General features: G+C 30.2%; 1 protein-coding gene and 1 pseudogene across 1 annotated transcript; one reads left to right on the top strand and one right to left on the bottom strand.

The window, feature by feature from the left end:
• Positions 1-521: 521 nt before the first annotated feature.
• On the top strand, positions 522-2,179 carry LOC114405850 (AT-hook motif nuclear-localized protein 22-like). The gene has a single exon (XM_028368361.1). It carries the CDS (start codon positions 1,085-1,087, stop codon positions 2,015-2,017), a length of 933 nt encoding a protein of 310 aa, XP_028224162.1. The 5' UTR covers positions 522-1,084; the 3' UTR covers positions 2,018-2,179.
• A 12,448-nt stretch (positions 2,180-14,627) lies between these two features.
• Positions 14,628-20,816, bottom strand: LOC114405849 (annotated as a pseudogene).
• Between the last annotated feature and the right edge of the window lie 2,610 nt (positions 20,817-23,426).

Genomic DNA, 23,426 nt, shown 5'->3' with positions numbered 1-23,426 from the left:
TATAAAAAAAAAAACTGATAAATTTTAATGAGAGGAAGGTTACAATGATATTTATATTATGTAAGAAGAAAGTTTATAAGCACGGGATATGGCTGAACTTTGAAGTATACCGATTCTGGGAACCATCAGAGGAAGCAATAATGAGTTCCAAAGGCATAGTGATGAGAGTGAGAGAGGTGGCTGGCTGAAAGTGAAGGTGCTCAGAGAGATATCACAGCAAGATTAAGGATATGTGGAGTAAGGTTTTTTGGCCAATTAGTGAAGGACACAATGTGTTCTTATTTTGCAGGCTTTTTGGGTATACAAAGAAGTGCTCTTACTTCTTACACGTACACACACAATGACACAAACACACAACTTGGGTTAAGAGAGAGAGAGAGAGAGAGACATTGAGCGGAAGCAAAGCATGGTAGTCTTGAATAAATGGGGCCCTCATAGAGAAGTGTGGGGCCCACACACCGCCCATGCGCACACTGTCTTTTTTACCAATATCAAACCCTCATCGATCATCGATCCGATTCCTTCTTCCTAACCCTAACCCTAACCCAACAACGCTGTAATAAACCCAAATGGGATTTGCACAAAAGCAAAAAACTAAAAAGCCAAAAAAAAAAAAAAATAAAGAAAATAAAATAAAATACCAACACCATCTCCAATATTAACCCAACACAACTCGTTTCTCTTCCCCTCCTTCTCCCTTTCTTAGAACTCTTTATTACCTTATTCCCTCCAAACCCTGAACTACCTCTCCCTTACTCCCATAAAGGTAGCTTAGCTTCAGATGCCAATCATCAAATTAACCAAACCCCTTCACTCATAGAGATCATCATCACCAAATGGTGCTTTGTTCAGCTCAAATTTTTGGTGGGGTTTTGCAAAAGACCTTAATTAATTAATTCCCTTCTTCTCTCTTTCCTTTTATGTTGAAGGTAAGTACTAAGTAGCATGCTCCCAATACCTCAAAGTAACCAAACCAAAACCATCTAGATCTCATCTATTACCCTTTCAATTAGCTTGGACTTTTTTTTATTTTTGGCTTGTGGGTGTTAATTGTTCAAGGCCTCAAAATCTAGGGTTGTGATAAATGGATCCTGTTGCAGCACAAGGACGTCCTCTCCCTCCACCTTTTCTAACTAGAGATCTTCACTTACACCCTCACCATCAATTCCAGCCCCACCACAACAACCAAAACACCGAGGACGAAGCCGGCAATGGCCGCGGCCAGAAGCGAGATCGCGATGAGAACGTCGGTGGCGGAGGCGGGGCCACCACGCCCCCACACGGCGGCGGGGAGGGCAAGGAACCCGGGTCAGAAGATGGAGGAGGAAGTGACATGGGGAGAAGACCAAGAGGAAGACCCGCAGGGTCCAAAAACAAGCCCAAACCACCCATTATCATCACAAGAGACAGTGCCAACGCCCTCCGATCCCATGTCATGGAAATCACCAACGGCTGTGACATCATGGAGAGCGTCACCGCCTTCGCGAGGCGGCGGCAGCGTGGCATCTGCCTGCTCAGCGGAAGTGGCACCGTCACCAACGTCACACTCCGACAGCCGGCCTCGCCAAGTGCCGTCGTGACCCTTCACGGAAGGTTCGAGATTCTGTCCCTGTCCGGTTCATTCCTGCCGCCGCCGGCTCCGCCAGCGGCGTCAGGACTAGCCATATATCTGGCTGGCGGACAGGGACAGGTAGTAGGTGGAAGTGTGGTGGGACCCCTTGTGGCTTCAGGCCCTGTGGTCATCATGGCTGCTTCATTTGGTAATGCTGCTTATGAGAGACTACCCTTAGAGGAAGAGGAAACTCCGGTGCCATATCATGGCACCGAAGGATTAGGGTCCCCGGGAATCCCGGGGACTCAGCAACAATCACAATCGCAGCCGCAACAGCAACAACAACAGCTTGTGGGAGATCCAAATAGTTCTTCTCTTTTCCATGGAGTGCCTCAGAATCTTCTCAATTCAATTCAATTACCGGCTGAGGGTTATTGGGGTGGCAGTGCTCGCCCTCCCTTTTAACAAAGTGTTTTACTTTCATGGTTTTTTTCTCGGTTATCTTTGTTTTCTTCTTTTTCTTATTTTATTTTTGTTTGTCTTTTTTTTTTTTTAATTTCGACTTTCTCTTATTATCATCACTGTTCATTCTCCTTCTTGCTTAATTATAATTTCGTTTACTCTTAATTTGAAGCCTTTAATCAGTCTTAAGAAGGGTGTATAAATTCATGAATTTTCGGTGGGGTTTTTGATGATTATTCCATATCTAAATTCTCGTTCGAACATATATAGTTGCTTCAAGACGAAGCAGCAGCAGCTATAGCATGTGCCCTCTCTCTCTCTCTCTCCATGTTTTTGCTGCAATTCCATTACCTTGTCTGATAATTTATCAGTCAATCTTTGCAGAAGGTAGGAAAAGAGAACGGTTTTCTGTTTTCTTTTTTTTTTCTCTTTTCAATTTATTTTTTTCATTTGTGCCTTTTTGCTGTGTGTGGAGTGGTTTTTCTAGGACTCCGAACCTAGATTTTAATTGTAAAACAAGATCTAAAACATAAAAAAACAACCCCACAATAAATTTAAAACATACTGTAATAATATAATACATGAACTTGCTCTAAATTTTATCTATTTATTCAAGAAAAAAAAAGTCTTGGACACAATAATTAGCCCTCTTGTACTTAGAACACACTAACTCAACCATCATTACCACTCACTCTCATCTACTTTCTCTTCTACTAACACCCATCATTACATCCAAACTCCCACTCTTTCCACACCCACATTCTCAAAATTAGCACCATCATTACTGCCATGTCTCATGAACAACATTTTTCTCTCCTTATTTTAAGCATCATACTAGAAGACCACCCCGGTTTTATCGCTGAAAGTTAATTAAATGTTTAGATTATTTTATTATTTAGTTGATAACTCTTACAAAGTAACAGATGTTGGACAGTAAAATTCATGCATTTCTAGGAACAAGGAGAATGGTGGGGGGTTATGGGCTTCACTATTTTTTGTCTGTCTCTGTGTGTGATTAGGGTTTACTAGTATTATGGTGGCAGAGATGAGAGCATTGGGTGTTGGGTCACACGTGCGCTGCCTCTGGGAAGAAGAAAAAAAAGGTTCCTTTTCGAGGTAACAACCGGAACAAACAGACCTCAAAGAGCTAGTAAGAGGTTAAAGACTCTCCCTAAAGTGCCATTGGCACTAGAGAAACAAAAGGGGTGCAAGTAAAATCAAAAGTTTGAGGTAAGTTATACTAAGTAATATTATACTATATTTTTTATAAAAAATATTAGTTTATTAATTTTATTAAAAATATCAGTTAATAAGAAGATTCGAATTAATCATTTTTTCTTTTACATTTTCTTAATTATGATCAACCTTATATCTCTAATATTATATAATATAATATATAGTATATTGAAGGACAAGTAAGAGGAAAGAGAGAGATAAATAAACTCAGAGTTTTGTATTGACTATGGAATAGATGCTCCTTGAAACCCTAGCTAGCTCTCTCTCTCTCTCTCTGCATCTTTACACTGATATTCCACCAATGCCAACATGTGCTTTGTAATTAATTTATTAATATCCATCTTTTCCTTGGATTCTATTCTTAGCCTTGTCCAGTTCCTCTAGCTCAGTAGTTTTTTCTATAGATCGGCACTTCCCAAAGATAATTCTCAATAATGAATGAACACTGCCTGAAAAAGTCTACATAGAGCATTTCTTGTGTTAAGGGAGCCATTTTGGACACACTGTCACAGTTACTATTCATATAGTTCTTCCATCATATGAACAACATGCAGTAATATATACATGCTTGGACTTGTGATATTATTTCTTCTTCTTCGATGCATGGATGAATCTTACTTTTCTTATAATATCATTTTACTATTGCTTTTTTATTCAGTGAGGGAAACGTTGTTGTTATTTTATTTTATTTAAAATATTAAGTTTATTTATTTTTTGATTCACTATTTTTTTTTATATAGTATTAGGAAGATTAGTATAATATTGTGGAAGGATATAAAATATTACTCTTCTTCAACATACACATCCTATGACTCATGATAAAACGTATACCTGTAATTAAATACACTGAATTCAACATCATTTTTTTTTTATTGAAACTATATACGGGTCTTACGCTAAAGAAAAGAAACCGAATAATCTTGAATTTTATCAGAACTTTAATTAGAGTCCTCTCATTGAGAATCAGAAACTGCTCTTGTGTAGTAGAATTTCATAGACTATGTTTCTTTTCTTTTCTTTTTCCTTGGGTTTTTTTTTTTGGCCAAGAGCTAGTTAATTATCACTTCACGTGTAGCTAGCTTAGAGCATCAAAACCCCTGGAATAAATACTAGCACGTAGCTTTAGTTCTTTATCTTTCATAATTTGATACTTAATAACTTTTATACATGTTTTTAGGTCTGTAATGTTCATATTGGTGGACCATGACTACTGTGCTTTAGATTAGATGATTATACCTTTCTGCTTCATCATGAGCATCACCTGGAAGTTGGAACTACATTATAATAATATACAATTTATAAGATAATTATATTCCATTATATATAATCAATATATTTTTTCACCAACTTGTTTGCTGGGAAATTCATTATGTTGATGATAAACCCTTCGTCATTTAATACGTAGATCAAAGCCTACATTTTCCAACTCCATTAACATCATCTATACCAATTTCACAACCTTTGTGTAGTGTTCTTTTCCTTTAAATTATGATAAAAATTGTGGATGGTATTCATGTTATATTGGATAGACCAGAGATATTAGCCTGTTCTTCGAGACAGTGTGAAAGGTGAAAAATAAATTTATCAAATTAGAGGTCTAGGAGGAAAAAATAAATTGGATGATTAGGAGAAAAAGAACTTTGAAGTGAAAAATTAATAAAACTGACTTCCTGAGGATTGTTATGTTGTCTGTTATTGTTTTTTGTTTTTTGTTTTACTGAAATGTTGTCTGTTAATGTTATTTATTACTAACCATTTATATTGCATTCGCAAAACTATAAATATCTTCAGGTTCAGTTTTTTGTTAAATTCATATAAAATCATCAATAAAATTTTAGTAGCATCATAAATCCATATCAAACCTGGCTTATTCAAATTAGACAAACTTATCTTAGAAGATAAAATAAGTAATCTTAGTCGTTGAAGATAAAATCTACGATTTTTTTTATTCTGTAAATCTACGTTTAAAATTACATACAAAGGCGCGCGCATAATTAATATTATAAATCATTAATGTATTGAAAATTAACTATTGTTTTTCTCATCGATGCCTAAAAATAGTTATTTAATTGTCATTAATTTTAAAAAAGATAAATCTATATCTCTTAAAGAACTTAAGATATATAATTTCATATGTAATATGAGCTATGGGATCAGTTAATCTTGAATAAGAATATATGAAGCCAACAAAGTTGAACATATCTAATAAATGATTAGATAACTTAGCATGTTTATTAGGGCTTGATTATTAGTTATGTATATGGAAAATTATTTGTTACTAAAGGCAAAGTCCACTTGTTCTTTAGCTGGAAGGGAGTGATCCCTCTAATTGTTGGATTAGAGACATTCTTAGTTATAACAATGAATAATTCTAATTTATACAATTTGAATTCAAATAGCTTGGATTTCTAAGGAGCTCCTTCCCATGCATCAAACCATTGTTATAATGCTAAATGATAGATAGATAGGATCTATTGACACCGGATGTAATATCTTAATAAACACGATAACTTTAATATATAATCAATTAATTAATTATAATCAATCAATTAGATTACTTGATTAAATTTTTTAGCTGTTTATAAAAATTATTAACAAAATAATGTTTTCTACAAATGTTTCACTTAATAAATTTTATATTTTTTTCTACTTATGATATATATATTTTACCATTAATATAGGTTAAAAAAATATTACATAATGATTTTACAATAAAATGCATAAAATAAAGAATACATGATAATAAAATTTATAAATAAGTTTAAATCGTAATTACATTATACATTTATTTTTTCTATTTTTAAATAAGTGCATGTATTTTTTTAACGAGTCAGAATGAATTATTGTTATAAAAATAATAAATAGAAACAAATAAATATATACTTTATTGCATTTGTAAAAAAATATTAATGTTAATAACTTTGATAAATAATTAAGACTTAATTGTACATTTCATCGAGCTTTTATTTTTGTAAATTTTACTATTCAACTATTTCATTTTTACTAAGTTTTCCATTTCACTAATCTTCTGTTCAATGTCTAACGTAATAATGATGTCCTGTGAATAACTTGGCGCCCAAGTATTTGTCAATGAATTATTCCAACTTATATGTCGTCCAATTTATTAGTGTAAATGTTTTTGTTCCAAATATAGACGCACATTTCCAGGTTTATAAAACAAAATAATTATAATTTAAGATTTCAGTTTTTTAAATTATATTTTTCATTGTTTTTTATTATTTTTTATAAAAAAATAATTAAAATTTATAATTTTCAGTTTTTTGAATTATATTTTTCATTGTTTTTATTATTTTTTTGTTTTATTATTTTTATAAAACAAAACAATTATAATTTATAATTTTCAGTATTCCGACGTGGCATCGAGGCTCCAACTCATGCATGGTTCATCATTTTCCTTTAGACATTAAACATAAGATTAATGGAATGATAAAATTTGCAAAAATTAAATAGTTAGATGGTAAAATTTATAAAAATAAAAGTTTGTCGATAAAATTTACGAAACAATCAAAGTTCAAGAAAGAAGGAATGAGAAAGAAAAAACGTAGTCATTGTAAAATGAACAAATTTTGATTTTAGTACTCCTTGGAAATGTTTTTTTTTTAATATTTCATTTCCCTAAAATTTAAAATCAGTACATTTGGTTTCTACTATCACATATATAGATTAACTATTTATATATCTAATGGAAAGTTAAGTAACTAACACTCAGGTGACACCTTGTAATCATATGCCATGTCAGCACACAACGTTTTTAAAAATTGTGTCCTAAAATATATTATATTTATTTGTCTTAAAATGAATGCCAGCTAATAAGGGATTAGAAACAATGATTTCAAATTTGTTAATTTAGTTTACGGGAGCTAATTAATTAGAAATATATTCAAAAGGAAGAGAGATGTGGATAAATGTCGTGCTTATCCTTAGTTGTTTTGGTATACGAGATTCATTGTATCTCTTCCTCTTGAATAGGAAACGAATATGATAAGTATATGTCCAAGCGAATGGTACAAAAAATAAGTGAGAAGAGACAAGTTTCAGACACATCGTGTAAACTAAAATAATGTGGCTACGTTGAAGATTTTGGATATGAGCATCTTGTATTGTACTTCCAAGCTCAGTTCGCACGGTATGATATTTCTTCAATAATTTGAAGGCAATTGAAAAGGATCGACTAGTTTTACGTTTATTATAAGTTGTTAAACACTACGATTAAAAAAAAAATAGTTAAACAATAACATAAAAATTTGAAGGAAAAATTTGTATTGTACTTCCAAACAAAAGAAATTGGACTAGTTTTAACATACTCTTACATATTTAGTGAGATCCATATGAATTTCATCAAAATACAAGAAAAAGTGTGTTTTAAATAGAATATTAAAAAGAGTTTATAATCATTAACCTTTCTCTTTAATATATTGGTACTGTTCTATCTAGTCCAATGTACTTATGTAATATTTAGTGAAATTCAAAGCTAGCTAAACTTTGATGGTGCACTAAATTAACACACTTGATAAAAATAATTACACGAATTATTTATAACGGAATCAAGACACAAGAGTCACTATTAAAAAATAGGCTTTTTAACATCATTCTAATAACATCAATTGTGATAAAAATCGATGTTAAAAAATGTCATTGTTATCATCGATTTTTTAAAAATTAATATTAATAAAATAATTTCAACATCAACTTTTAAAAATTGATGTTGTATAAGCATTAATAATATCGATTTTTTAAAAATTGATGTTGAGATCCCTCTATTAACATCGAACCGATGTTATACGTGCTTACACAACATCGATTTTTAAAAGATTGATGCCGATGTTCTAAAATAAGACCTCCTATTTATCAATCCTACGAGCCACTTGAACACTATTGATAAATATACAATAACATTTTCATAATAAAAGTCTAGCACGCAAAGTGAAAAAAATTATCATTGTGATACAATAATTAATAATAATAATTTATAATAATATATTATTATAATAATAAAAATGATTAGACTAATATTGTGACAAAAATAAAGCCTTTTAGACCGTGGTTTAACATTTATAATTAATGATAATAATTTATAATAACAATCATATATAATAATTTATTATAATAATAATAAAAATGGGTTATATTATTTTAGATACAATTGTATATTAATACAATTTGATAATTAAATAAGTTTATTTAAATAAGTTTATAGTGTTTGCAGTAAACAAATTTTAATAATTATAAAAATACAGATAAATTTCTATGTAAAGATGAAGTGTAATCATATATCCAACAAATTCTATTTTTTTTTTCTAAATTATATGTATCTTTTATAGAAGAGAAAACTTTCCTTTTAAATATTAAACGTTACATATTTTATTAACGTTTAATTAATAAAACATATTTTATTTGTATTTTTTGTTAATTTTCATTTTAAATTAATAGGTACTTAACAATCAATTTTAAATATTACAGTATCAATTTTAATATATTATTAAAACAGTTTCATTTTTGTATTTTTTTGCCGTAATCATTATCAATTTATTGACGTTTAATTAATAAGCATATTTTATTCTTATTTTTATTAATTTTCATTTCAAATTAATAGATACTTAACAATCAATTTTAAATATTATGTTAGGATATAATAATAATCATAATTTTTAAATTAATAACCATATTCTGCTAGGATATGAAAATAATCATAATTTAGTTGATGATTTATTCCTAATTAGTAGGTACTTAACAATTAATTTTAAATATTCCATTCGATAATAATCTACACTGGCTTAGTTGTTTTTTTCTGCCAATACTTAAACATTATTATTATCCAAATAAACTAAATTTTTAGTCATTCCATAATAAATTTTAACACTATTGATAAATATACAACAATATTTTCATAATAAAAGTCTAGCACGGGAAGTGAAAATATTATCATTATATTCATAATAAATAATAAAAGTCTAGCACGGGAAGTGAAAAAAAAAATTATCATTGTGATATAGTGATCAACACTAAATATGGATTATGCACAGTAAAAGCCTAGCGCTTAATATACTAAATACATTATTAACTATTCATTATAGTTGTTCACCTCCCCAACTATTGAACAATATTCGAGGAGTTTTAAGTTTTTATACTCGGGTGTTGTACTATTTTGACATGCTTTCATTTTTGTTCATTATATATGTTCATAAAACTTCTCCATCATTGTATCTGTTCATGAATACGCTGAGATCTCCATTATTTTTATTTTTATTAATAGTAACTGTAAGTATTTTTAAACATTTTTCTTTGTGTGAAAATATTTATTATTTAATAAAATAAATATACATTACTAAGAATAATTTAATTGTGGTGGTACATATTATAAAGTAATATGTTATTAAGATTTATGATTTTTTCGCTTATGGTATATGTTATTACAAGATTTATTGACTTTCGTATTTTTTATGTTTATCTTTTTAATTTTTCAAATATTTTTTTACATAGCCTCTAATAAAGAAAATAAATATTAACGATTACGGGAATTGTAATAGCCTCGCAATAAATATATAATCATATTCATGATATTTCTTCTAGCACTTGAAGTAAAAAAGATTATCATTATACTGATTAGTAAAAAATATGAATGACGCACCGAAACGGTAAAAGGTTAGTGCTTAATATACTAAGTACATTATTAGAGTATATATATGAATTAATAGACTAAATGTTTGCTGAGGTGCAAAAGATTATTATGGAAAATGAAAAAGATGATCATTATATGACCAATAATAAATATGAATGACGCATGGGACAAACATTACTACTTTTTAGGTTGACACCATGAGACCTCTCATACATTATTAGAGTATATATATGGATTAATAGACTAAATGTTTGCTGAGGTGCAAAATATTATCATGGGAAGTGAAAAAGATGATCATTATATGACCAGCAATAAATATGGATGACGCATGGGACAAACATTACTACTTTTCAGGTTGACGTCATGAGACCTCTCATACATTATTAGAGTATATATATAGATTAATAGACTAAATGTTTGCTGAGGTGCAAAAGATTATCATGAAAAGTGAAAAAGATGATCATTATATGATCAGCAATAAATATGGATGACGCATGAGACAAACATAACTACTTTTCAGGTTGACGTCATGAGACTTCTCATATATTTTTTTTATAATTGTTTCTTTGTGAATATATTATATGTCTGTCATAGTACTTTGAATTGCAATTCCATTAACCAGTCTGATCAGACAAAGTTTCATTTTTGTAATCTGAACCATATTACTAGGCTATATGGTTATTTGTTATTTGCTTAAATATACACGTTAATTTTTTTATATATTCTTAAATGTTAGTAATATTTAACATTTAAAAAATCTCAAATATTACTATAAACGGTTTCTTTATGTTGCAATATCACATAACCAAAGACAATTGTTAGATGTTTGTTATTATATCACCTCCACTAAAGTATATTGATTTTAAATGTCTACTTTTCAGGTGAATATTGATGTATATATTTATTTATCTCTCTTTATTGTGCAAACTTGGAACCAATGTAGTTGAAGCAGAGGTAATAACCGGACCCAATGTAGGTTATAAGACATGCATACCAAGAATGAATATGTCTCCTTCCGATTCTCCATGACCATTTAAATTAATCAGAAGACAGTTTCCATTCATCGTTTCATTTGCAATGACTATTAATAAGTCTCAAGGACAATCCTTGGCACATGTTGAATTGTATTTGCCAAACCCCGTTTTTTGTCATGGCCAACTATATGTTGCACTTTCACGAGTGCAAAGTAAAAAAAGGACTACGTATTCTTATTCATGATAAACAACACATTATAAAAAATACTACCATTAATGTGGTATACAAAGAAGTATTTGTAAACTTATAAACAGGTATACTTACCAAATTGTTATACTTACAAGTCCTACATCTTTTGTTACTTTTTCTAAACATATGTCAACATTATTATCATTCAAATAAACATCGTTATTAAATTTTGCATATGTGTTGGTATTGTTTAAACAGGAGTATAAGCCCGAACGCCGGCACGAGCCAAACACTAGTTTGTCTTAAAATGAATGGCAGCTAATAAGGGATTAGAAACAATGATTTTAAATTTGTTAATTTATTTTACGGGAGCTAATTAATTAGAAATATATTCAAAAGGAAGAGAGATGTGGATAAATGTCGTGCTTATCCTTAGTTGTTTTGGTATACGAGGTTCATTGTATCTCTTCCTCTTGAATAGGAAACGAATATGATAAGTATATGTCCAAGCAAATGGTACAAAAAAATAAGCGAGAAGAGACAAGTTTCAGACACATCGTGTAAACTAAAATAATGTGACTACGTTGAAGATTTTGGATATGAGCATCTTGTATTGTACTTCCAAGCTCAGTTCGCACGGTATGATATTTCTTCAATTTGAAGGCAATTGAAAAGGATCGACTAGTTTTACGTTTATTATAAGTTGTTAAACACTACGATTAAAAAAAATAGTTAAACAATAACATAAAAATTTGAAGGAAAAATTTGTATTGTACTTCCAAACAAAAGAAATTGGACTAGTTTTAACATACTCTTACATATTTAGTGAGATCCATATGAATTTCATCAAAATACAAGAAAAAGTGTGTTTTAAATAGAATATTAAAAAGAGTTTATAATCATTAATCTTTTTCTTTAATATATTGGTACTGTTCTATCTAGTCCAATGTAATTATGTAATATTTAGTGAAATTCAAAGCTAGCTAAACTTTGATGGTGCACTAAATTAACACACTTGATAAAAATAATTACATGAATTACTTATAATGGAATTAAGTTACAAGAATCACTATTAAAAAATAGGCTTTTTAACATCATTCTTTTAACATCAATTATAATAAAAATCGATGTTATAAAATATGTGGTGACATTAAAAAATGTTATCGTATTAATAAGATAATTTTAACATCAACTTTTAAAAAATCGATATTATATAAGCATTAATAATATCAATTTTTTAAAAATTGATGTTAAAATCTCTCTATTAACATCGAACCAATGTTATGCATCTTTACATAACATTGATTTTAAAAAAATTGATGTTGATTTCTAAAATAAGACCTCCTATTTCTCAATCCTAGGAGCCACTTGAAACCCTCCTCTCACTCGAAATCCCTGTCTCTTGAAACTGTCCATTTCTCTATCCCGCCATTGTGCCTCGAGAAACCTTGCCGGCTATTTCTACCACTGTACCACCCGCTGTCCACCACTGTGTCGGCGGCAGCTTGTCTACTACATTGCGCGACAACTGTCATTGTGCCTCGAGGGTCCCATTGTAGTTCGAAGTGTTGAGTTAAAGGTATACTCTCTTGTTGTGTTGAAGTTGCATTTGGGTACTTTTTGAATGTTTAAGAAATTTGTCAATGTGGCCTACCCTTGAAACCCAAAGGCCACTACCAGAACCCAGACCACCACAAATGCATTCACTGTCCAGGTTAGGGTTAAAGAATGGCAATTCCTAGAACAGGAACACGACATCTTTTCTATACTCAACATCAATTTCTTGTAAAATGCCACCTAATTGGTACAACGATTAGCAGACTTTTTACAGTGTCAACTAGTTGAAGAAGTCCTCACATAAAGAGAGAGAAGTAAGCATGAAGATTTTAAAATATGATCCTATGAGACACAAAGAGAAACACGTGAGAAAAAGAGGGGGGGAAAATGAATGAAGGAATCTAGTTCTCTTTTTTTTTTTTTTCAGAGTATGAACAGTAACTCCATCCATTTGGCGTTGTTTTAAGCCTTGCCCTTTAGCACGCCTTAATAGGCGTGTGGTGGTTGTTAAAAAAAGGTATCATATATGCATGCAATTGATCGAAATTTGAAAGTGAAGAAAAGTTTCTGTTTATATCTGAAATATTTCATCTAATATTCTTTCATTGCTGATGGACTAAGATCAATCAAACTAGATTCAGACCTATACTCAAATCAGTAGCAGCCTTTACAAATGTGGCAGAAACTTTGATAGCTAGCTAGTTGGATTAGTATTCATCAAAATCATCACCAACAACTTGTAAATACCAGATTAACTGTTGTTATCTTATGGTTTTTTTGGCTTAGTTCAACTTCAAGCTCTAGTATATATAGATTTGGATATGAAATGGGACGAATATAATTAATAAGTGTTAAAGAATATTAAAAAAAATGTTAAATTTTGTAATAATTATTTTAAAAATTATATAAAAAATGTTTATAATTAATTGACAGTAATTATTAGAAAAATTAATATTATACTTGACACTATAATTAGATAACACACTCTGTTTAAGTTACATTTTTAGTATTACTATGGTATTTTATTTTTATAGTAGAATTTAATGTTTATGTAGCGATGGAATAAAACAGTTTTAAATTTATATTGTAATCATAGACTTATAATATCCTTTTTTATTAATTCTATGTCTATCGAACAAATTATGTATTAATGACTCAAGTTAAATATACAAAAGTATATATTAAGATATTATAAATTCTGTAAAAATTAAATTTCATTTAATAATATTTTTAATATAAATAACATCATTGAAAAATTCACACATTTAGGAAAAAACATATACTATGTTTATTAAATAAATAAATATTTGTATTTAAATATTATAAGTAAAATTGATTTCCAATAACATTAAATACTAATTTTAATAAATATAATATGTAGTCAAATTATTAAGTTTATAATTAAGAAGTAAATTATTATAATATTATATACTTTCAATTTATAAATAATATATTAATACATATTTAAAATTTTCTATTTTAAAATGTTATATCAACTATTTCTCTTAAACAGTACTAAAAATGAATGTTTATATAGGTATTACAACAATATTTATAATAACTATATTTTATGTTAATATAACAAATACACCTTATTTAATGAATAACATAATTAATGCATTATAAGTATTTTTGACTTTCCAATAACATTAAACATAGTATTTATCAAACATAAAATGTAGTCAAATTATAAAAGACAAAAAAATTAAAATTTTAAAATAATTATGTATTAAAACATGTATTAAATTTATTCAAATTAATAATATGCTATATTTAATAAATGGCATAAGTAATATACTATAATTAAAATTGACTGCTTAACAATAGTGTATTTATTAAATATAAGCTTAATTGCCTATTTTATACCCAATTTATTATTTTATTGCAAATTTTGACTCTATTTTTTTTTTTTTGTTCATTTTACTCCCACTTATCAAAATATCACAAATTTAATGAGAAAAAAAAATCTAGCTCTTTGAAAATAAACTTTTCCCATGAGACAACACTTTTTGGCGATTACCAAAAAAAATAATAAGGACTTTAATTACTTGCACAAGTCAATTACAATATTGGTAGCTCCATGTCATTTCGGGCAATCAGAGTTTGATTACACCATGTATGACTGATCATAACATATCTTCAACATCTCTCTCCCTCTATTTACATATACGACATTCTAGGTCAGTGATGACAAGAAACCACGAGAAGTACCAACCAAACCCTGCTTCTCTTACCCAAAACTTGCAAGGTATACAACTACTCACCAAATGCTTCTTCATTCAGAAGGTTTTTGTAGCATCAGTAGATCAGTTTCACCATCAGTGGAACAAGAACAAAATATGAACAATCCCAGGAAAGACCTGTCATCAACAGTCTATATATACTATACGTCTATATGTAATCGCCGGAATTCAGATTTGAATGGCGGGATAGAAGTGAGAGTTCGACGACCAAGATTCCTTATGTCCTCTCGCATACAATCCCTTGAAATCCGGACAAGCTCCCAAAGGGCACCTCCACTGATCATGTCTTTTGCATTCACTTCTGCAATTTTTTTAACCTAATTCTTTGAGTTTTTGCAACAATATAATTGTTTCTGAAAAAACTAAAAAAGCATGCCAAGGAGTCCAATTACCTTGTTGAGCCATGTGGAAGAGTGCAAGTTCAATGTGACGCCTGATTGCTGCAGCTTCATTGTTAGCATTCTGTACTATCCATGGAAGTGCACCGTCTTCTATCAAAAATGATGTACCACTTTTTATCCCTGTGGATGTAACATATATTAACAGGATACAATTAAAAAACATTATACCATTAATTTCTCTTTGGTGCTAGAAATATGACAATGCCAAAAATGAGAAGCAGCAGAGTGGGGGAAATTGATGGCAGTGACTTGTTTAGAAATTGGAAACATAAATATAATCTTAAAGTAAGTCAATGGCCTTGCAGCTGGCAAGCTACAACTATGTCCATTTTCAGTAAAATTTGCACCATTGGCAATAAATATTGACAAGAAAGCAAACCTTGACTAGAAGCTCGAGACTCGCATTTGGCGAAGTTGGCAATTCCTCGTGCAACTTGTGAAAGAACATCAGGTTGATCACATCTTACAACTCCTAGTAAAGCCTTGATACCTCCCTGGGATCTCAACTTCATCAATATTTTATTTGGACCAAGAACACAAATAAAATGTTGAACAATTGATATCCAGTAATTGAAATATGAAGATCATAACCTCCAATGTAAAATATACAAATGAAGGCACAACCTTTCAGAACACCCCATGAAGATTGAAGCAAACACAAGGGCAAGCAGGTAGGGAAATCATAAAATAGGAGGGAAAGATGTAGATTTTGACAGATACAAGCACTCAAGCAGGGTGAAACAATTAAATTCTCATCTTTTAAGGAATTGTGTACTTTATCTAAAAATAAGTAACCATAAAACTGAAAAACTACTATACTAATATATTACCACAACCTAAATGCAATCAGACTGACTTTATGGAATTTGATTTTAGAAAACTGAAAATGCATTAGCATGGATTGGAAAAGAATTAACTCCAAGGTATGTCTACTGCTTGCCTCACATTCGAAAAACAGCTTTACATGTTATGCTTCACTAGAATGCAGGGTAGTAAAAAGTGCAAATTTGCCAAATTGCAACCTAAAATTTGGTGTGTTTCTTCAAAGAGTGCATCAAAATAGTCACAACTGATATTTTTAAGACATTCTACTTAGCTGAAATAATCAACGAACTGGGGAAAGAGAAAAAAAAGAAAGCAAAATGCTTATGGAGTAAGAGTAGTTAAAAAGAAATCAATGGATAAACCGTTCATTTGCAAATTCTACCTAATAACTCAAACTTTTGGGATAATTGATTATTGGCCTTCAAGCCAAAAAGGCTCTTGTATGAGAGAACATAATAGAGATACAAAACTGTTAACGGGATTTACTATACCAAACAACATTTTTAGTAAAGTTGGTCTTCAACACAAAATAACAAGACAGGTAAATACTTTATCTTCAGAAACAAAATTTTCACAATAACAAGTGCACTGTGAAGAAGAGACTGATGGATCCTGAAAAATGGTCCCATATAACAATGTCTCAATATCTACCAGTAATAAAAAAACACAGTCAGAGAACCCCCTTTCAGAAAAGTTTTTTGCTGAGCAAAAAAAAAAATAAAAAAATCTGGTAATTCAATCTCTCTTTCTGCAGGAAACAACTTAATATGAGACATTATGCAACAATGAAAGACGATGTTAAAAAATAAACAAATAAAGTCATAAGAACTACCAGACTCTTAGATTCCCTAAAGAATACAAAGTAAAGGAGTCCACCATGTATAGTCACTGCCCCAGAAGTACAATGTAGTTGGGGGTGTTTTTGAACCATACAAAATGCAATTTTTGTAATTTGGAACTTGGTTGTGACCACACCCACATTGCAAACCAGTGGCTTTGATAATGTGTTTCCTAGGTCTTAATGTCAAAGAACCTTCTATCTATCTCCATCTTTCTAGTTTAACTTCCAATTAAATTCCCAACTTAATATTCCAAAAACCCTAACATATGTACATACTGTTTTAATTTCCATATAACCTCAGAACTGCTGTTTTAGCTCCTGTTCACAGCCCAGAAGGCTAGAAGAAGACCGTAATTTGACAACAATTGCAAAGATCATCTATACAGCATGTTGATAAAATTTATAAAACATCTCAAAACTAGAATATTATATTTTAAAAACAGTGGTGTGCTCAAAATAGTGCTACTTTTCTATAGAAAATACAGCAAACCTCTAATGCATCTGCAAATTTCCTCTCAACCTCACCTCCAAATTTATTCTTTCAACTTCTTCCTCAAAAGTCTTCTGCTGCCTTTCATTTTCTGCAATAAGGTTGTCTAATTATACCTCATGCCTCCAAGACAAACTTTCATAATCAAACTCCTCCTTTATTTTCAGCATATTCTCAACTTTCATAGCCTGAGACATAAATACACAATCAATCTTTCATGCAAATTGCAAAGTCAACTATATCAATTCTCAACAAAGCTTCATTTGAATTAGTAATCATAAATTCATAATCATAATAATGAGACATAATAGGGAAAATATCAGAAGAGACAAGACAAGTCAAACAAAAAATGTTACAAAATGAATTAACTAAGATACTTCAAATTGTTAGGGGTAAATTAACTAGACAGTAGACAGATGCAAATTAAGATGCTGGCTAGAGTATATTAACACTTGGTCATAGAGGATTTGATACCAAATCAACAACTGCAACCAACTCTTCAAAAAACTTCAGGTGTTAGGTAGAAGCTCAGTAATGGTTTTATAACTAGCATATTGTATGAATAGGAATTATACATCAAATACAGAAATTCATGGTAAACAAAACTGACCCTTTGGCCAAACAATATGGTACTAGAAGTCTCTCCTCGATGGCGTGGAGATGGGCCAATAGTAACAATTAATGAAGTCCTTGCTGTTCCTGTGAATGATTGGAAAACATAAAACACAAATATAGAATGACATAACCAAAACCACTACATGTTTCAGTAAACATCAAAAACATCCCAGAAGAAGAATAACAAGGAATGCATAGAGACTCAGAGAATGATATTGTAAACATTATTATATAAGAATGCAGAAACTAGTTTCCTAAACCATAAATCACATCTTATTATTGTATTTCATCACATCATGCTAAAGTACAAAAGGCTAATAGCATGATATCTGACAAATTGATTAAAGTTTCTTACCTCCAAATGAATCTCTGAGCAATCTAGTAAGCTTTGAATCACAAAATGGAACATGAGAATTGTTTTCTGCTAGAGCATTAATACATTTTCCCAGTGCAATAAGTGAAAGATTGATAGATTTAGCTTCCTCTAGCATGTACCCTTCACTTCCAGGTGGGAAAAAAATAAAATTAGAGGCAAAGTTCAATAATAATAATAACATGCATGCATATTTGTGTGCACAAGTGCACACACACACAAATCTTAAGTTCAGTTTCAGTATATACCTTATGGATACGCTCTGATCCTGCCAAATCTACCACAACCAACTTGCTCTTTTGAACAAGTGGTTTTGAAGGTTTAGTCAAGTGAGAGACATCATTATTTTCAGTATAAACAACATCTTCACTGTCCACAACAGATCTCTTAACATGTACCTGTGAGACTAGATAATTTCATCAAGATAGGATATTATTTTTATTAAATGAAAAAGAAGAAGCTTAATTTGATATCTTGGTTCAAGACAGGTAAGAGTAATTAAAACGTAAACAATACACAGTTCATTATTTCACCATCAGAATAGCGTGACTACGAGAAGATTCAGTATTCAACTTTGTGTTGGCAGCAATTCGATGAGTTTCCCCTACTCTAAGCAACTCCAAGAAACTTGGCTGATCCTTGATTTCCACTAGAGTAGCTCCAGACAAAGACACATCACCAGTTTTTGGATCTTCCACAATAGGAATATTATCATTTGCTAATCAAATCATAAATTAAAGTAAACAAAGTCTGTTGGCTAAGAAAAGGCCAATCAGGAAATGCATTGTTACAACAGACCTCAATTACTGGCTTGGCTACAACTTCATAAACACGCTTTTGTGATGCAAATTCAGTAAGCACTTCATCAAACTCATAAGTATCTGAATCCCAATTGTTTCTCCGAAGTTTCAGTCTTTTAAGCTGAATGAGATTTAACAAAAATAAGGGTGAAACCTTAAAATGCAGTAATTAAATTAAAATGCAGAATTCACAAACAGATGACCAAAATGCACCTCTGGCTGTAATTCAACCCAGTCGGCAAAATCAGCATCAGCCACCATTTCTTCAGTATTTCGAGGTCTCAACCTTACAGCCACTCGAACTCTTCCAGGCACTATAGTATACATAAGCATGATAATTGATAAGAAAACAAGTAACAATACTGCCAGTGCCATAGCCAAGAAAACAGCAGAATAGAGAACAATTAGAATAGTCACATTCTCTGCAAATTACAGTAATTGGCTTTTGAAGTAAATGTAAACTATAAGAACTAAGGTAGTCAAATTCAAGAGTATATGACTCTACATAAACTTGTGGAGAGTCGATAAACTCCACTCATAAACTCTTAAGAGTGTGCCTAATGTAAAAAATAATATTATAAAACTTATTAATGACATATATGATATATGCAAAACATAATACTCTTAACTATACAAAGTCTGAACCCTCTTATACCACCCTGGCTTTTAGAATGGGTTCTCAACTACACGATGTGCTTCTCCAATCCTAACGACCAAAACATCAAATTCTCATAAACACGATATAATACAAATTCATCTTTGATTACAAAGCATTCATCTATAACGCTACACCAAGGCCTACTTTCCATAAAATAAAGATACCAGTAATATAATTAAGATCTGAATTTGAATTTAATTACACAATTTGCATGAAAAAGCCTAATCTAGATACCGAGATACCGATATAGAGTTCCAAAGCCTCAGTAATTTTAACATTTAACCTCCATTTTCCCTTTTTTTCTAATGCGATCCAAATGTTGAAGCAACAACACTTCAAAATTCAAATCACTGAATAACAAATAATCACAACAACACATTATCCATCAATAACTATACCTGATCACTACTATTCGCGTAATTGCGTTACTTCATACCAAACCTACTAACACAGCATAACACGAATAGCGAATCATCGTCAGAAAGAGATACGAAATGGAAGCACGAAATACATTCTCCGCAGAAAAATAAAAACACCAACGAAAAACGACAAAAGCAGAAACAAAACTCGCAGTCGTTCTCCACTGCAACTTATCTTCTTAGTTGAAACCGTTCTATTTATTATAGCTACATTGCTTCTTCTCCCTCGACCTCTCTCTTTCTCTGTGTGAAATGAAGGAAGTCTAAATAACTAATTAGCTTGCTTCTAACTAACTAACTAACCTCCGTCTCCGCTTCTGGCGGCGGCGGGGGAGCGGCGGACGGCGGATCCCGGCGAGTGAGGGAGGCGGGGCTTAGGCGACGCCGTTGTTCTGAGATGGTTTGGGCGTTCGAACTTAACGGCACTTCCCCTCTGAGCCAGAGCGACGCCGTTTCGGTAAGCCATTGCAGTGAGTAAGAGCTTCTTCAGTTGCTGAAATTCAAATGGAAGCGTTTTTCTGTTTGTGATGGTGAGTTAGAGTTACCGAGTTTTAATTTTGAAGCATTTTCATTTCATAATTATTATTATTATTATTATTCAAAACGTACAGAAAACGTGTCAAGTATTATTTTTTTTTAACTAAAACTGATGCAAAATTTATTTAAATATAAATTATGCTGCTATTAAAGTATCTATAATTTATAGAATGTTACTATATTTCATCTACTTAAATAAGTTCTTAAATTTAAACTTTGTAAATGAAAAAGGGAATATAATAAAAAAGGAGACTCCATAAAAGATATTCAATCAGTAATCAAAATTAATCATTAATAAATATTTTATAAAAAAATGTATTATTTGGATTGATTCTTGGCTCTTGGCTGAAATTGTTCCTTGTTTAAAGAAAATTATATACGGATCGTTGCATTATTTCAAAATTTAAGCATGCTTTAATTATATGAACCAAAATGAAAACGGAGCAAAATTATGTAGAGGATCGTAATTGTTTCGGTGAAATTTGTGATCTTAGATTTTTAATTTTTTATATATAACTATGTTAAATATTTTTAAAAAAAATGAGTTTTATATATTTTTGTAATGCAGGACTATTTCAACTTAACTTGGTGATCTTAGATTCTATTTTTGAATATAAAACTATTAAGTATTTGGAAAAAAAAATGTTATTCACAATTGGTACCCATAAAAAAGAAAGTAAAATTACAAGTTATTTGTACCTGACAACAATATTATAGAAACCATTACCATGAATAAATAATTAGATTAAATATAAAGAATAGTTTCGGATTATAAGTGTGCATGTTTTTTTTTTCATAATAAAGAATAATAATAAAGATCGAATTATAGTTTTCATATATCCATTTTAGGTACTACCCAACAACACATACATGAACCAATGTGAAATTATTTTAATTTAATGAAATAAAATTATCTTCAATGAAGGATATTTGTTTTCTTAAAAGAAAAGAAAAATATATCCTAATTCTACTACTAAAGGGTCTCCCTAGGGTAAAGTAATAACTATGAGTGTGTCTATATATCTCTAACTCTTATCTTATGTGAGTGGGTGAGCAAGTGAATGAGAAATATTAATGCCATCAATTAGTTTAGTGGGCAATGTTGTAGATCGTGCCTTAAATCCACAAGACAAGTAGACAACTAGGGTTTAATGAGTTAAAAATACGTGTCACGACAACATGTAATAATAAGACACGATCCAATGAGGTTCTATTTCATATGCTTCCATCTCTGTCAAAAGAAACATTTTTATTTTTTATATATCATTTAGTTTAATTATAAGCTTTTAATTCAACTCTTTTTTACCACAATAAGTAGTGCATACACTCTCACAAAACACTTACATTAATGAAATATAATTAATATAATAACGATGTTAAATTTATAATTTATATTTTTAATTGTTTTTAAATTTTATATATAATAAATATTTTATTAACATAGTTAAAAATATTGATATATATCTTTATTTTTTTTATTTTAGTCTTCATTTAAATACGAGTTCTAATAATATATTAGAATTTGTGTCACTCATTGTCTAAATATGTGGAAAAATAAGATTATGTGCTTTCGACTTGAGTGATAGAAATATTTTGATTCATATCTCTCTAACAAGGACATGAAAATCATAACTTTTTTACTCATTTTTTCTTTTTTTAGAATTTAATTCATTAATGTGTAACTTTTTTTTTAGGAGCATGAATGTGAAACTTATTCTCCATTATAATGAATTGAAACGAATAAGCAAAGTTAAAACAATGGGCATACAATTCATTAAAATAATTTGTGTGAGCAATAATAATAATGAAATATGAAAAACAAAATTAAGGTACACAACCCATAACGAAAGACTAAAAACCAAAAATATACAATATGAAAAATTACCAGCAGTTAAATGAAAAACTAAAAAGAACAATAACAAAAAAGAATGCAAATACAAAAGCACATAATTTTTTTTTAAAAAAAAAACGAAAAACATAAAGTACAAAATATGTGATAAATAAAACATTCAAGTGGTATATTTGTATGCATCCAAATCTCCTTTCTCTCATTTTCGTTCTAGACGAGTTTTTTTTTTTTTTCTCCACCATTGTCTTTACCATGTATTCATATCATAGTTTGTTAAAAGGAAAACTCTCCCGCACAAAATATGAATATATACATTAGCAGTGTAAGGGTCGTTACTCATCAACTACGTGTATTAACATAAGATGCATGATAATATTATTAATAGTTATAATAATTATTTCAAAAAACATCTTGAAAATAATTTCTAATTAGTTAACAATTAATAAAATGAAATCCTTTCTTTTTTAATTACTATTACTATTATTTAGTTAACTATTTGGTTCCATTTGAAAAATGTTCCCCTGCTCTGATTAAGGGCGTTTACCCTTCTTTGGAGATAAAACTGGTCCTGTCCCAGTAGTCTAATACTATGTACATACTCCAAGCCCGTTTCTCTTTCTAATTCATTTGCAAATAATTCTACTTGTATTCCCCCTTTTAAATACTAATTTCCAGAACATATTTTTAAAAATAGAAAAATATTCTGAAAATTGATAGATGTTCCAAAAATTAGTTTCTAAAATGTATTTATACACTCCATAAAC

Source organism: Glycine soja, chromosome 3 (assembly GCF_004193775.1).
Source record: "Glycine soja cultivar W05 chromosome 3, ASM419377v2, whole genome shotgun sequence".
NCBI classification, from domain to species: domain Eukaryota; kingdom Viridiplantae; phylum Streptophyta; class Magnoliopsida; order Fabales; family Fabaceae; genus Glycine; species Glycine soja.
Note: the sequence above shows the minus strand (reverse complement) of the source record. Positions and strands in the feature narration are given on the sequence as shown.

What these genes read in the sequence shown, in the direction of transcription:
- LOC114405850 (XM_028368361.1), top strand. Translation starts at nt 1,085, where the DNA reads ATGGATCCTGTTGCAGCACAAGGACGTCCTCTCCCTCCACCTTTTCTA.